Source organism: Mytilus galloprovincialis, chromosome 5 (genome assembly GCF_965363235.1).
Source record: "Mytilus galloprovincialis chromosome 5, xbMytGall1.hap1.1, whole genome shotgun sequence".
Lineage (NCBI taxonomy): Eukaryota > Metazoa > Mollusca > Bivalvia > Mytilida > Mytilidae > Mytilus > Mytilus galloprovincialis.
In genome coordinates this window covers 58,015,372-58,033,171 of record NC_134842.1, presented here as the reverse complement: position 1 = coordinate 58,033,171, position 17,800 = coordinate 58,015,372, and the positions used below count along the sequence as shown (strand labels likewise).

The 17,800-nt window shown below is 32.5% G+C and overlaps 1 protein-coding gene across 1 annotated transcript in view; it reads right to left on the bottom strand.

Moving 5' to 3' along the window:
- LOC143076119 (2'-5'-oligoadenylate synthase 3-like) overlaps positions 1 to 17,800 on the bottom strand; it is a 42,991-nt gene that overhangs the window by 14,092 nt on the left and 11,099 nt on the right. The window contains exons 4-7 of the mRNA XM_076251774.1: positions 15,806 to 15,984; positions 14,653 to 14,840; positions 5,800 to 5,937; positions 4,212 to 4,490 (exon numbers count right to left, since the gene is read on the bottom strand). Coding sequence (XP_076107889.1) covers positions 4,212 to 4,490; positions 5,800 to 5,937; positions 14,653 to 14,840; positions 15,806 to 15,984 — 784 coding nt within the window. The remainder of the gene's footprint in view (positions 1 to 4,211; positions 4,491 to 5,799; positions 5,938 to 14,652; positions 14,841 to 15,805; positions 15,985 to 17,800) is intronic.

Sequence of the window (17,800 nt, the reverse complement as noted above, 5' to 3'; positions counted from 1 at the left end):
CTGCTGTTAATTGTTGTTTTATTAAAAATGTATTTACTAGGTAGCTGTTATCTGTTATCTCAAAATGGACATAATTAATATTGTAAAAAAATGTCTCTGCTATCTATTGGAGCGTTATTTACATCTAAATTACTTTTGAGCACCAAAACAGTAACGTTAGTCATCAATAGAAAATACAGTTTACTAATTATTAGAATACTTTGAAAATTAATTTGTAGACCGCAATTATATTACGGAAACAAATAAATATACATTCAAAGAAAATTAAGAACGTTATAATTTAAAACCATATAAAACCAACAATGTACCTATTTGTTTCATCTACAATGCGATCAATCAAGTCATCATCTTCTGTTTTCAAAAATTTATCAAAGTAATCCACCGGTGAAAAATTGGCTTCAAATCCACACGGCCCAATCCGTTCCTCGAAATCACGATTAACGTCTAGCTCAAACGTTTCTTTGTCTACCACAGAAAACCAAGGGTTAGGCTGTCTTGCAGCATTGTCTGGCATTTCAACATCAGCATCGTCAGAATCTTCGTCGCCCGAAGTTACTATGTCTGTTATGTCACCGTCACTGTCTTCCATAGCTATGTCGGGGAAATTACAGACGATCTTTTGGCATTTATGACGTCATATATACTTAACGTATTACGTCATAATGAATTCAAAACAACAATGTATATATTATATAAGAATATCAAAAGCATAAAAGACAAAAAGAAATAAAATATGATTGTTTTATTAAAACCAATTAAACGACATATATGTCGCATCGGCAGTCAACCCCCAAACGACATATGTGTCGCTTCGGCAGTCAACCCCCAAACGACATATATGTCGCTTTGGCACCGACATTAAGCTTAAATCTTTGCTGCCTCCAGTCTATTTTCACCTTTATTACCTCTGCTAGAAATGTTACTATTTCAATCAAGTGAACTTTATACACAATTATGTATTAAATGCTATTAGTTTTAACTGTTTTAAATGGGCATTAGCTATAAAAATCATGTTTGCCGAATCTAATTCTCATATTTGATTTATAACATACATATTAAATTTACAATAAGTCTGAATAAAACTTTTAACAACGCATGTTCTTTATCAGAATTTCAAGAGTTTTGTCTATCTGCCATCTTAGGAACTACCCAGATGACCCTCAAAGACTGCCGACGGTCACATAACCTGATATATACATAAACATACATATAAATATATATATAGCGACCTCATGCAATTAGACTTTTCTATATTTGTTTGATTTCATGTTATAGGGTAAACATTAAGTTTATTATCTTTTTACCTCTTTGAGAAAGATTTATTTTAAAGATTAAATCAGTCAACGAAATGGTTCACCTTTGTTTTACTTTCATTGTTGACATTCTTTTCATTTTAATAGCTGAACACGACTAAAACATGCATAATCAATCTCTAGCTAATGTGTTAAAAAGGTCCAACGAATATAGAGTTCAAATCACTTGCAATGAATTATTCATCAGATATGTTTCTTTGCTTATTTTAACTAAATTTAACCAAATTGACTACTCAAAGCGATTTATTATTTTATTATTGATTGAACCAAACTAAATTATATTTTATTTTGATGTCGTAGCTAATGCCATTTTATGAATGATGTGTTAGAAAAAATAAGCGGTCGTCCTGTTTGTTCAAGTTCGGGTTATATCTAAAAGAAAATAAGAAAAATACCGAACTCCGACGAAAATTCCCTATTCGAATGGCAAAATTAAAAGCTCAATCGAATAGATAACAACTGTCATATTCCTAACTTTGAACAGCCATTTTTCTTATGTAGAAAATGTTGGATTAAGCCTGGGTTTATAGATATCTGAACCTCTCATTTGTATGACAGTCACATACAATTCTATTTTAATGATAAAAATGTATGAACAAAACAAACAGACATAATATATAAAAATATCAAAAATGTGTGTACAGTAGTTAACCTTGTGTTATAATCTTAATCACTATAAAAACAAACAAAGTAGTCCTTTTGCTTATCTATGTATCATTGTCATTTTGTTTAGTTTCTTTTTTATACTGACATCGGACTCGGACTTCTCTTAAACTGAGTTTTACTGTACGTATTGCTGTGTGTTTCTTTATTCTACATTGGCTAGAGGTATACGGGGAGTGTTGAGATCTCACAAAACATGTTTAACCTCGTCGCATTTTTGTGCCAGTCCAAAGTCAGGAGCCTCTGGCCTTTGTTAGTCTTGTATGCTTTTTTTTTTAAATTTTAGTTATTTATATGTTTTGGAGTTTAGTATGACGTCAATTTTCATTGACGTAGTACACATTTTTTTAGGGGTCAGCTGAGTCCCACTTCTGGATGCCGGATTTTCTCACTGCGTTTAAGACTCATTGGTGGCCTTCGGCTTTTAACTGTTCTCCGATTGTTAGATCCACGTTTTCTATTGGTTTTTTTTAAGCCAAGATAATCCCATTTGTTCCACAAATACAATATTTGAATAAAGAGTGTTGCTATATCATTTTTCCCTTTTCGCCTATGTTGAGAATGGAAATGGGGAATGTGTTCAAGCGGCAACAACCCGACCTAAGAGTAAAAAAACAGCATAAGAACACCAATGGGTCCTCAACACAGCGAGTAAACCCGCATCGGTAGGCGGACTTCAGCCGTCCCTTAAACAAAAATGTATACACGTTCAGTGAAAATGAACGTTATACTAAACGCCCAAACATTTAAATCAACTAAAATAAACAAAAACTTACAAGACTTAAAAAGACCTAATGCTCCTGACTTACGAGAGGCGCAAAAATTCGGCGGGATTAAACATGTATAGTAAGATATCAACCCTCTCCCTATACCTCTAGCCAATGTAGATTAAACAAACACACAGCAATACGCACAATAAAACTTAGTATTAAAAAAGTCCCTGGAAAGGGATTGACATAAGTTGCAAAACTTGTTTCCCAATCCACTATAAATAGATATGTTTAAACTAAGAAACTTAGCAAAATAACAATGACACACAAATAAACACAGGACCACTAGCAGTTACACAGATATTCTAGCTCCAGACCTCAATTAAACTGATTACAAGATTATGTCCTCGTCATATAAAAAAACAAACAGGTTATCAAACCACCATAAAATATACGAGAAGAACATAACCCGTATCATGCCAACAACTAGTTTTAGAATACATGTGTTTATTTCTGATGCAAAGACCCTATGAGTAAATCAATGTTAATGCCAAAATATCTACAATGACCTGAAAACAGTATCGTAACTATATCCCATCTCAATTAGTTTGTTGAAATGTTTGGGCAAGCTTTTAGGGTAAATGCCGACATTTTTGGGGATTTGTAAAGTATATTACTATTGAAGATTCGATGTGAAACATCTGAACGTATAAATATGTCATATAGCATGTTGATTTGTAATTATGAATGATGTCCTTGTACCGATGATAACATTTGGTAAATGTTTTGAATAGTTTATGATATAGAAAACCCTGATGTAATAATTTTCAGTAATACAGAGATTTCTTTCGTTAAAATAAAATAACTGTTGTTGAAAACACGAGTGATTCGAACAAGTTGAGATTTATAAACATATTTATAAACAACAAGGGAACGTTATCATCTTAAAATATTTGATTAACAATAGGAAATGAAAAATCATCTCTTTTTATCATAAATTATGGTTTTTAAGCTCCCAGTTTAAGATGAGAGATATCAAGATCCAGGAAAAGGTAGTGTTCATTGTTAGTAAAAGCGTTATTTAAAGTCAGTTAACACCCTGCTCAGTCGCTCTGTAATCCTTGTATTAAGCCTTTGGAGTCACGAGCACAGGTCTATTATCAGCGACGTTACAAACATAAATAACTTCCAAGATAAACGATCTGAAGCCTTTTCGAACAATCATATACAGTCAAATCTGCTTTAATAAGAGACTACCTGAAACCTATGCTAAAGACCATCAATTTTAAATCCCTCTGTAGTACATTTCATATAAATGGAACCTGTATTAAAAGACCACCTGTCTTAAGAGACTCTATTTTTTGCTCTCCCTTAAATAATTTCTGACAACAGGTTTGATTGTAGATATTTTTTTCAAATGAAATATTTTTTTATTTTTATAAAGTATTCAGTAAGCCGATGTTTGAAATGGTTAGTCGGAATCGGATTTATTTCTGCTTTTGTTGTTAGTTTCTTAACAGCATACCCGGCTAAAAGTCCTCCAGTAAGTACAGCTCCGACACCTAGAGCAGTCCATAAACCTGACCTTTTTTCTGTTGTAGCAGTTTTGATAGATCTAGAGTAGTTATCGTCGTCTTCGTCTGAACTGGGCGAAAGGTCTGGACAATTCACATTTGACACTGCACCTACATATTCTTTTTCTTTAATGTCTCTTGCAAGCTGTAGTAATTTACCACTTTTACTTTTTATATGGTCATACTCATCACTACCAGAGGAATATTGAACATCACCAAACAAACGAGATCTGAAATAAATAAAAAGTTCTCCTGTCATTTAATTTAGAATCATATAATTATAGTCAATATTCAAAACCATCATGACTAGTCAAATCATATTATCTAACTCAAGCTCAGTGTTTCTAATGCAAGACGCACTTTAAGTTAGACAAAATCTTCTTTAGAATCGTTATCACTCATCTGCTAGGAACATGTATATAAGCATATTTCAAAACTTGAAAGTCATTTTTTTTTGGCAAATGATGCAGAATGACCATAATGTACAGTCACACGCTCACTTAATTGAGTGTTTGATCAAAGTTTTGAATTGATCTGATGACCGACATAAATGTTAAATCAGACCAAGGTCCCATTGCTTATGCATCATTCAAATATACAATAATTTTATTTTTTTTGATTCGAGCGTCAATGGTGAGTATTTAGTAGAATAAACGCTCGTTTGGTGTTTGGCGGAAATTTAAAATTTTAATCCTTGCATCTATGATGAGTCTATTTTAAACATTTGTAATGCTGAAATATTAAAACTATTTCAAACTAAATGGATATGAATTTTTTAAATTTGTGGTTCACCTGTTATCACAAAATCCACGAAAAGGGTATCCAACGAATATAAACGAATCCACAGTAATGTGATGGACGTATACTTATTGCAACTAATCTGTAGTCCAAATATGATTGACATATCACATGTAGCTACCACAAAACCAACATAACCCTAAAAAGACTTAGGTTACGATCTATATTTTTCTTCAAATGTCTTATACCAAGTCATGAATATAGCAGTAGATTATGTACGTGTATTTTGTCGTTTGTTTTGTAGCATTTAGCGTTTTTGTTGTTCCGTTGTTTTCCTCTGATAAGTGATGTGTTTACCTTGGTGTGGTTTGAGATCTTGATTTGTTTTCACTAATTCGTTTCATGACTATCGAACAGCTATATCCCAATGTTGCCTTTATCTAAGGACATTACATGTTTTTCGAAAACAGTGTTTACAGATCATCACTTTTAAAAATTCCATGAACTTATCCTGGCCACAGAAGTATAAAAATGGTTCCAAGGTCTGGACCAATGACTACTCGAACTAACAAGTTTGCATGGTAATACATTTCCATATAAATTGGTATACTAAAGTGACATGCAAGTGAGTATAAAACAAATCAGTATTTTGTATTCCAGATAAGTCTCGTCTTCTGCGATTAGCTTGCAGTCGGTATCAAAATTAGTAGGGAAAACAAACATTTAACTTTCACTTTTCAAATGCCATAAAATAAGTTTGCTTGCATCTTTAATAATACGGAGTTGATATTTATTTCGTACCCCATTTGAGCCTGTGCTCCCACACTTTCCCGTAGCGAACGACCTCTCTCGTGGATTCGACTATAGTCTCCTTTTACTCTCTTGTGGGGTGCTGCGTCATGAAATGGATTGGCTGGATCCAAAATGTAAGGAGGTTTCCTGAAATTGAAATGTGAAAATGTTTGTACTGTATCCAAAAATTATTCAAAAATAACATTTTGTGTGGAAGGCAATTGTTCCATTCACATTAATTTTCACAGATTTGCATTCTGATCAACTCTTCGTGAACGAATAAAATGTAGAATACTATAGAAAATACGAATCTATTTATCTCCAAAAGACCACGAAAAAGTACAATTAATTCACCTCTGAAAGTATTATTCTATAAAATGATAATTGTTTATGCACATTAGAATTATAACAGTATTCTGATCAAAGAGAAAAAAAACCTAATTGGTGTTAGTTTTCTTATTTAAAAGGAACGTAAATGTATGTTTGAAATTTTTATTGTTTATTTTTTAAAACATTATTGATCATATGTTTCTACTAAAAAAATTAATTTTATACTGCCATGGTCCACCAGAGACGACAAAATGAACGACATGTATACACGGAAATATTATTATTCCATGGTATAACAAATTTTTACTGTTTTTTTCCCATTTACCAGTTACAGACAATGATAAATAATTATCTATAGGGGTTTAGGGTCTCCCCTCCATGTGCACACAGACTGCATTTTTCGGAAGGGTTATTTCGCCTAATGGCATTTACCTTATCAGTTATAGAGAGCGCCATTTCATACGTATGTATACACACACTTTGATTAAGTCATATTTCTAAATACTTAATTTGGAAATTTGAAAACAAACAGTCATTCGTTAAAGGTACTTTGACAGCACCAATGAAGATGAGCAAAACATAACTTCCTCTAAGTTCGATTAATACGTATCAGGGTAAATGAGCCCTTAATTTTTTTAGATCCGTATATAAATATCTATGTTAACAACGACAAACCACGAAATTATCTATTTACAACCTCAAGTGAAAAGATAACCAATCGTTTGTGCTGTATATAACATACTTTTTTTTATATCTGGTTATCTTTGTTTATATGTAAAGTCTTACAAATCTTTAAATATTGTCTTTTACCTACATTATTTTATTTTAAAAAAGTTAAAATATGACTGAATATGTTTTGTTATCCAGTAATAAATACTTCCATGATCCTACATCGTCCCTATGTTGTTATTTTCCTATTGCACAATATCATGATTTCACAGACTGAATATGGAGTTTTAACATTATATCAATAACAAAGATACTTCTTTCATCTATAAAGTTTAGATAATTCTTTCATATATTAAAGTTTAGACTGTATATGAAGTTTAACATTATATGATCAACATGGATACTTCTTTCATCTATAAAGTTTAGATAATTCTTTCATCTATAAAGTTTAGGTACTTCTTTCATCTATAAAGTTTAAATACTTCTTTAATCTATAAAGTTATGTTTGTAAGGTCACATAATTCCAGAATATTCTGCAGTTCGGAGAATTTTGCAAAACGCATTTACTTTACATACCTTAATTATTTATTACTATTTAAAATTGGTTCTGAGTAAGCAAAAATTAACTATGAATACTTGAGTTCGTAGCATCGTAAAAATATAATAACTTTAGAAATATTTTATTGTTTGTCTTGTTTCATTTGCAAATTCTATACTGTTAAAGCAACTGCGCAATGAACTAACAGATTACTAACATCATTAAACCATGGTCTGGTTACTCATGCAACATACAAATACTAGACAAATTAAACGACTCCATGAAACCATATAACGCTGGTCTTCAACTGAAATTGTCATCATAGATTTTTTTAAAGCCTTCGACACAGTACCCGTTAGCAAACTACTGTAGAAAATGAAAGAATGTAGAATTAGAGATCCACCAAAACAACTCATTGAAAATCAATCTAATTAAAAACCGATCTCTCATCGCTCCCGTTTTGTGATATGTCGCTCCCACGCCACATATCAGAAAACGGGAGCGATGAGAGATCGGTTTTTAATTAGATTGATTGAACACGTTCCTAACAAAAACTAGAGGCTCTAAAGAGCCTGTGTCGCTCACCTTGGTCTATGTGCATATTAAACAAAGGACACAAATGGATTCATGACAAAATTGTATTTTGGTGATGGTGATGTGTTTGAAGTTCTTACTTTACTGAACGATTTTGCTTCTTACAATTATATCTATAATGAACTTTGCCCATTAGTAACAGAGAACTATATTTGGTAAAAATTTACATAAATTTACCAAATTAATGAAAATTGTTAAAAATTGACTATAAAGGGCAATTACTCCTTAAGGGGTCAATTGACCATTTAGGTCATGTTGACTTATTTGTAGATCTTACTTTGCTGAACATTATTGCTGTTTACAGTTTATCGCTATCTATAATAGTATTCAAGATAACCAAAAACAGCAAAATTCCTTTAAAAATTACCAATTGAAGGGCAGCAACCCAACAACCAGTTGTCCAATTCATCTGAAAAATTCAGGGCAGATAGATATTGACTTGATTAACAATTTAACTTCTTGTCAGATTTGCTCTAGATGCTTTGGTTTCATAGTTATAAGCCAAAAACTGCATTTTACCCCTATGTTCTATTTTTAGCCGTGGCGGCCATCTTGGTTGAATGGCCAGGTCATCGGACACATTTTTCAAACTAGATACCCCAAAGATGATTGTGGCCTAGTAGTTTCAGTGGAGATTTTGTAAAAGATTACTTAGATTTATGAAAAATGGTTAAAGATTGACTATAAAGGGCAATAACTCCTAAAGGGGTCAACTGACCATTTTGGTCATGTTGACTTATTTGTAGATCTTACTTTGCTGAACATTATTGCTGTTTACAATTTATCTCTATCTATAATAATATTCAAGATAATAACCAAAAACAGCAAAATTTCCTCAAAATTACCAATTCAGGGGCAGCAACCCAACAACCGATTAACCGATTCATCTGAAAATTTCAGGGCAGATAGATCTTGACCTGATAAACATTTTTATCCCGTCAGATTTCCTCAAAATGCTTTGGTTTTTGAGTTATAAGCCAAAAACTGCATTTTACCCCTATTTCATATTTTTAGCGGTGGCGGCCATCTTGGTTGGTTGACCAGATCACGCCACACATTTTTTAAACTAGATATCCCAAAGATAATTGTGGCCAAGTTTGGATTAATTTGGCCCAGTAGTTTCAGAGGAGAAGATTTTTGTAAAAGATTACTTTAATTAACGAAAAATGGTTAAAAATTGACTATAAAGGGCAATAACTCCTAAACGGGTCAACTGACCATTTTGGTCATGTTGACTTATTTGTAGATCTTACTTTGCTGAACATTATTGCTGTTTACAGTTTATCTCTATCTATAATAGTATTCAAGACAACCAAAAACAGCAAAATTTCTTTAAAAATTACCAATTGAAGGGCAGCAACCCAACAACCAGTTGTCCAATTCATCTGAAAAATTCAGGGCAGATAGATATTGACTTGATTAACAATTTAACTTCTTGTCAGATTTGCTCTAGATGCTTTGGTTTCATAGTTATAAGCCAAAAACTGCATTTTACCCCTATGTTCTATTTTTAGCCGTGGCGGCCATCTTGGTTGAATGGCCAGGTCATCGGACACATTTTTCAAACTAGATACCCCAAAGATGATTGTGGCCTAGTAGTTTCAGTGGAGATTTTGTAAAAGATTACTTAGATTTATGAAAAATGGTTAAAGATTGACTATAAAGGGCAATAATTCCTAAAGGGGTCAACTGACCATTTTGGTCATGTTGACTTATTTGTAGATCTTACTTTGCTGAACATTATTGCTGTTTACAATTTATCTCTATCTATAATAATATTCAAGATAATAACCAAAAACAGCAAAATTTCCTCAAAATTACCAATTCAGGGGCAGCAACCCAACAACCGATTAACCGATTCATCTGAAAATTTCAGGGCAGATAGATCTTGACCTGATAAACATTTTTATCCCTGTCAGATTTCCTCAAAATGCTTTGGTTTTTGAGTTATAAGCCAAAAACTGCATTTTACCCCTATTTCATATTTTTAGCGGTGGCGGCCATCTTGGTTGGTTGACCAGATCACGCCACACATTTTTTAAACTAGATACCCCAAAGATAATTGTGGCCAAGTTTGGATTAATTTGGCCCAGTAGTTTCAGAGGAGAAGATTTTTGTAAAAGATTACTTTAATTAACGAAAAATGGTTAAAAATTGACTATAAAGGGCAATAACTCCTAAACGGGTCAACTGACCATTTTGGTCATGTTGACTTATTTGTAGATCTTACTTTGCTGAACATTATTGCTGTTTACAGTTTATCTCTATCTATAATAATATCCAAGATAATAACCAAAAACAGCAAAATTTCCTCAAAATTACCAATTCAGGGACAGCAACCCAACAACCGATTGACCGATTCATCTGAAAATTTCAGGGCAGATAGATCTTGACCTGATAAACATTTTTACTCCTGTCAGATTTGCTCTAAATGCTTTGGTTTTTGAGTTATAAGCCAAAAACTGCATTTTACCCCTATGTTCTATTTTTAGCCGTGGCGGCCATCTTGGTTGGTTCACCGGGTCACGCCACACATTTTTTAAACTAGATACCCCAATGATGATTGTGGCCAAGTTTGGTTTGATTTGGCCCAGTAGTTTCAGAGGAGAAGATTTTTGTAAAAGCTAACGCCGGACGACGACGGACGCAAAGTGATGAGAAAAGCTCACTTGGCCCTTTGGGCCAGGTGAGCTAAAAATACTAAGCAGTTTGTGAGTCCCCATTATATTTTTAAACTTATGCAAACTCTTCCATATACATATACTCTACCTCAAGTTTCAAGTTTTTTATTTCTCAAAGACCCCAACAGGGGTATGTGAATAATAACAAATACTACATAAGTATTCATAATATAACAAATAACAAAGTATCAAAGTAATGCAGTGAACATTATAAACATTCATTACCTCAGGACAGACTGGAAAAGGACATATTCTATCTTTTCATTGAAGAGTTTCTTTTTGATATATCTTATTACCACAAAGAAACTTTTAAACAACAAAGTCCAATAAACTAAAACTCATGACACTGAAATCATAGTCTTCATTCTTGTAAAGTAAATGGTATGGTTAAAATATTTCTTAAATATTAATTCAATACCAATACTTTATATTAAATTTATTTATTTATACTTTACTGAACATTCTTGCTGCTTAAAATTATCTCTATCTATAATGAACTTGGCCCAGTAGTTACAGTGGAAAATGTTAGTAATTTTGTGAAAATTGTTAAAAAATGACTATATAAAGGGCAATAACTCCTTAGGGGGTCAATTGACCATTTTGGTCATGTTGACTTATTTTTAGGTCTTACTTTGCTGTACATTATTGCTGTTTACAGTTTATCTCTATCTATAATCAATGATAATAATATTCAAGATAATAACCAAAAACAGCAAAATGTCCTTAAAATTACCAATTCAGGGGTTGTCCGATTGGTCTGTAAATTTCAGGGCAGATAGATCTTGACCTGATTAAAAATTAACACCATGTCAGATTTGCTCTAAATGCTTTGGTTTTTGAGTTATAACCCAAAAACTGCATTTTACCCCTTTGTTCTATTTTTAGACGTGGCAGCCATCTTGGTTGGTAGGCCGAGTCACCGGACACATTTTTTAAACTAGATACCCCAAAGATGATTGTAGCCAAGTTTGGATTAATTTGGCCAAGTAGTTTCAGAGAAGAAGATTTTTGTAAAAGATTACTAAGATTTACGAAACATGGGTTAAAAATTGACTATAAAGGGCAATAACTCCTAAAGGGGTCAACTGACCGTTTCGGTCTTGTTGACTTATTTGTAAATCTTACTTTGCTGAACATTATTGCTGTTTACAGTTTATGTCTATCTATAATAATGTTCAAGATAATAACCAAAAACAGCAAAATTTCCTTAAAATTACCAATTCAGGGGCAGCAACCCAACAACAGGTTGTCCGATTCATCTGAAAATTTCAGGGCAGATAGGTCTTGACCTGATAAACAATTTTACCCACGTCAGATTTGCTCTAAATGCTTTGGTTTTTGAGTAATAAGCCAAAAACTGCATTTTACCCCTATGTTCTATTTTTAGACGTGGCGGCCATCTTGGTTAGTTGGTCGTGTCACCGGACACAATTTAAAACTAGATACCCCAATGATGATTGTGGCCAAGTTTGGTTTAATTTGGCCAAGTAGTTTCAGAGAAGAAGATTTTTGTAAAAGATTACTAAGATTTACGAAACATGGGTTAAAAATTGACTATAAAGGGCAATAACTCCTAAAGGGGTCAACTGACTTTTTAGGTCATATTGACTTATTTGTAAATCTTACTTTGCTGAACATTATTGCTGTTTACAGTTTATCTCTATCTATAATAATGTTCAAGATAATAACCAAAAACAGCAAAATTTCCTTAAAATTACAAATTCAGGGGCAGCAACCCGACAACAGGTTGTCCGATTCATCTGAAAATTTCAGGGCAGATAGATCTTGACCTGATAAACAATTTTACCCATGTCAGATTTGCTCTAAATGCTTTGGATTTTTAGACGTGGCGGCCATCTTGGTTAGTTGGCCGGGTCACCGGATACATTTTTTAAACTAGATACCCCAATGATGATTGTGGCCAAGTTTGGTTTAATTTGGCCAAGTAGTTTCAGAGGAGAAGATTTTTGTAAAAGTTAACGACGCAGGACGACGACGGACGACGGACGCAGGACGACGACGGATGACGGACGCCGGACGCAAAGTGATGGGAAAAACTCACTTGGCCCTTCGGGCCAGGTGAGCTAAAAATGAAAGTGGTAGAAGAAAGGAAACATCAAAAGAAGTAACAATGCACAGTATAAGAACCGTTACTCTTCCTTTATCATAATAGATGCTCTCTCAGACACAGTTAAATATTCAGTTTGACTATTCGCTGATGACTGTCTACTTTACAAAATCATAAAGAAACGACATTAATCAGAGAAATTCTTAAGGATGTACACCTCAGGAGCCAGAAATTTATAGAATTTAACTTTTTTCGTAACCTGATTTTTGATATATTCCTGTAAAAAAGTTATTGGTGATGATAAAGTCATATGGTGATGCACTTCTTGTTTTGCTACGACTGTTTGAAAATACCAAATTATAATGATTTGCCCATTTTCCAACATTTTTTACCAATTTTTCCTAGAACATAGACGTATATGCAAACCAATTGGTAATGAGGTTCAACGCAAAGCAATACTACATCTTAATGACGAAAAGCAAAAGCTCGAAGTTCGATAGCTTATACAGACAAAAACAACAAAACCAGTATACATTTCGCTTGTTAGGTCACATATGGAGTATGGAGCGATAGTATAGAACCCCAGACACATCTAAAAATTGTCAACAAAATTGAAAGGATACAATGACAATCTCTAAATAACTCACCAAACTGGAACCTCAAGAAAATCATAACAGACGCTTCAGGCAAAATATTTTTTTCATTTTGGTTTATGTGGCAGATTGCTGTCATAGAATCATATGAATATGACAAGACAATGCGTCCAAAAAGAAAAAAAGAATTACTGCAAAGAAATTTGTCAAAGACTTGAAAATAAATATTGTGTAAAAGGAGGTACAGGACAACACAAAGTGTTATTCTAAAATTAGTTTTTTTCGATTTTTTTTAACCCTGTTTACCACCATTCCCCATGTGAAATTATAATTTTTTTGAAAATACTTTCAACGACAAAATTATTTTATATTTCTTCCTGTATGACGTTTACATTTTCTAACGTCAAACACGCAAAGCAATTAATGTGGTTTTTAAAATTGATAGATGCCTTTTGTGCTTTTTTGTTTAATATTAGTTTGTTTTGAGATTGTGACACAGTGGTGACTGTTGTACCCATATTTTGACTATTTCACCTATTATGTCTTGTACCCATATTTTGACTATTTTACCTATTATGTCTGTTTTGTTCATGCATCGTTGTAAATATAATGGAATTTGATGCGACTGTAGTACAAGTGAGAGGTTTAGCGCTATAAAACCAGGTCCAATCCACCATTTTCTACATTTGACAATGCCTGTACAAAGTCAGGAATGTGACAGTTGTTGTCCATTCATTTGATGTGTTTTATCATTTGATTAGGGACTTTCCGTTTTGAATTTTCCTCGGAGTTCAGTATTTTTGTGATTTTACTTTTATATTTTTTGGGACATTTAAACTAGCAAAACACTAAAACATACTAACTCTTTGTGAAAATAGTGATCGAATTTATCGAATTTACCAACTTAAAACCCCTGTAGTGCGCATTTCTCCTTCAAAACTGCTCTTAAGTACGGTTAATCTACGGTGCTATCTGCATCGCTGTATTTAGACCAGTATTGGTATTGACAGTGCATTTATACAGTAACAAATTCTTTACTTCGGTTAATTGATTTCTTTGAAACGCGGAATCATCGGTCCTCTGACACTACCGTTGACAAGCGAGTTAGGTAAGGAGGAGCAGCTACTCGAATGTGATTAACAACGGTTCATTTTTACTTATTTTGCCCTATATATTGTTAGCAGCCTGACCTAATTGTGTTAAGAAGAAGTTTTGGTTTATGAAGTTACAGATTTCTGTAATGATGATACAAAAAAGGATATAAAATGTTTAATGACAATCCATTGCACAACTGGTTTGTTTTTACCATATGCAAAAAGTCTACTATTGCAAAAGGAAATCTATATTCATCTTGTTTAAATAGAATTTGAAAAGCACAAACATACTTACAATCCATTTTTTGTAACATAGTTATCAGGATTATAGTAATTGTCAAACGTGATTGTTGTCTCATCGAAAAAAGCAATCAATTCGGAAACGTCCTGAATCATAGGTGGCAATTTAAAGTTGTTTGGACTGCCCTTCTGTTTCCAGATATGTATCACCAATAATTCAATACAAAACGATGAAAGACCAACCTAAAATATTAGAATCAGACTGATATCCATAAATTGCCAAAATATAAAGAACAAACGTATTTGGATTAATATTATTAAAATGGGATCCCATACTATCGCTCTATACATATCGTATTGGTAAATCAATTCGTGACGGCGAACGTAAAATATATATAGTGTTGATTTGATTTGATTTACCTGAGATCAATGTTTGAGCAGGTTTTTTTTTAAAGGAGCAGACCCATGTCAAAGGGGTTTGTATAGTGTGAACATGCATGAATGTTACGTATCAATTGATATATGAAAACGTCATACAATGGGACCAAGGGTTTGTTACGGTTAAGAAATGGGAAGATAACAATTGGAAAGTTTTAAACATCACCAGATTTTTCAGAGTCTACTTTGAAGGCGTTTATTTGTGTCAGTGTCAAGGAAATTTATCAAGTGCATCCATAAGTAGCATGTACTTCTTCATTCTTTATCCAGTTGACGGGCTCGGTAATCGATATTTCTGGCCTTTCCCTAACAACTCCGATGACAAGGTGTTATTCAATTGCACAACCAGCGGAAATATAGTTGCATGATAGACGATTAACAAGGACTGCAAGGACGTTAATAATTTACTAGACAGACCAGATAACCTTAAATAAATTGGAGCGAAGTGAAATAGAGACTTTGAACAATTTTCGATCAGAAATAACAAAAGTTTATTAAAAGATTTTGCTTTCCGCTTGCTCTGCATTGGCAAAGCAATTAATTTAATTGTCCCTCCTAAGGAAAACAACTCAAACAAAAGAATTTCTTATTTCAGGGCATATTTCGGAATCTTAACCCGCCTCTGTTTAATCCTCTGTATTCTATACAGACTAGAATTTACTATAGCTTCACTCGTACCTCTTATTAGGTGTCATCTATATTCAATAGTTTGAAACAAATTTCTTCAAAGACGAGGTTTTAATTGTTTCAATTTAAAACGAACTACTCACTTCTTCGTTGTAATTCCAGTACTTGATTAAGCGAATAAGATCTTTAACTCGAGCGGGAACAAACTTCACAAATTCAACTTGCTGCCTTGCGACACATTTAGCATAATAATCCCTGTTATAACACTCTTCTTCCATCCTGTCGTATACTATTTGTAAACTTCTACGAACATTTGACGGATCTAGAAATAATAAATTCAAATAGGTTGACGAAGCAGGATAAGTTTATTTGTTGTACAAATTGTTAGTATAAACATGCAAAGACGTATCTGATTGTAACGTAATGTATAGTCTGTCTCCATATTTCGCACTTCTATATACATGTGTAGTGTATTTCGTGTTATTGAAAAATTACCAGTCATTTACAAGTTTCGGCTTCTTTGCAATGTTATACTAGAGTTCTCGAAATGTGCTTATTACAAAAGGTAAAATACACCATTGATCTTCCCGTATTAGTCTTTGTTTTATTTTCAGAATTTATCTTTGTTTCAAATAAAGAAATAGTTGGCAGTATTATCCTTTCCAGTACTGTAGAAAAGAAAAAAAATCTCATAACACTGCATTTCATACAAGAAAATAAACAACACTGGAAGTTAAACAATGTTCACCTCTTTTTCACCTGTGTTCAAGCCTTAGTAACCTTGTAAACTCAAGTTTCCAAAATATTCTGTACAAACCCAAAATGATTTTATTGGTTCAAAACAAAGGCTTTGTTCAACTGGAAACAGTTTAGATATCAATATTTCAAATGAACAAATAGAAAATGTAGATTGTGAAAAACTTCTTGGTTTATATATTGACAAAAACTTAAATTGGAATCAGCAGATAGATAAAATGTCATGTACTATCTCAAACAGAATCAATTTATTACAAACCATAAGAAAATATTTACCTATGCATATACGTATTATCTATTTTAATGCTTATATTCTGCCATTATTTGATTATTGTTGCAATATATGGGGAAGCTGTTGTGAAAGTGGAATAAATAAACTTAATAAGTTATTAAAGAAATCTGCTAGGGTTATAGTAGAAGCTGACATAATGACATCATCCAGTTTATTGTTTAATAGTTTACACTGGTTAAATATGGAAAAACGCATTCAATACCAAAAGGCAATACTTGTATTTAAATCATTAAATGGTATGGTTCCTAACTATTTACAAGAAAATTTTCATTTTACTGATAATCAAAATTATAACTTACGTTCAGCTGATGAAAAACTATTAAATCTTCCAAAATCAAAAACAATTTTTTTAAAGAAAACATTTACATATTCAGGTTCTCAAATATGGAACAGTTTACCAAATGAAATAAAAATGAGTAATACACTTGTATCTTTTAAAACAAAATGTTACAAATTTTTCATCAATTGTGCAAATTAATATGCTTTTTCATTATTATTTAAATACAATTGTATATTGTGTATAATATAACTTTATAATACTCTATGTACTTATAAATATGTTATTATTATTTTGAGGACTCTCAGGAAGATTAGTTTTAACTAATGGGATCATCCTCTTGAAATAAAGATTATTTATTTATTTATTTATTTATTTAATGAAAAGAAATAATGGTGCTGTGAATTAACCAAGATATAAGACCTAGTATTGATTTACTGCAATGAAACACAGGATTAATTTCCTGCAACTGTCAAATTCATGGGAATATTTTTTTCGAATCTTTTTCGTATGTAACCTGATGTTAAGTACTACACCTAAAGAAGATATTTCCGTTGAATAAACTGAATGTTATTTGTTTCCATGGTAATACTGTTTATTTCAAGTATCACTGTCAAGTTTTGTCTTAATCAGTTCAATAGTTTGAGAAATTGGTTATCAAAGGTACCAGGATTGTAATTTGATACGCTAGACGCGCGTTTCGTCTATATAAGGCTCACCAGTGACGCTCAGATCAAAACAAGTTTTAAACCAAAATAAGTAAAAAAGTGTAAGAGCATTAGAGACCAAAAATTCCAAAAATTCTAGTATAAT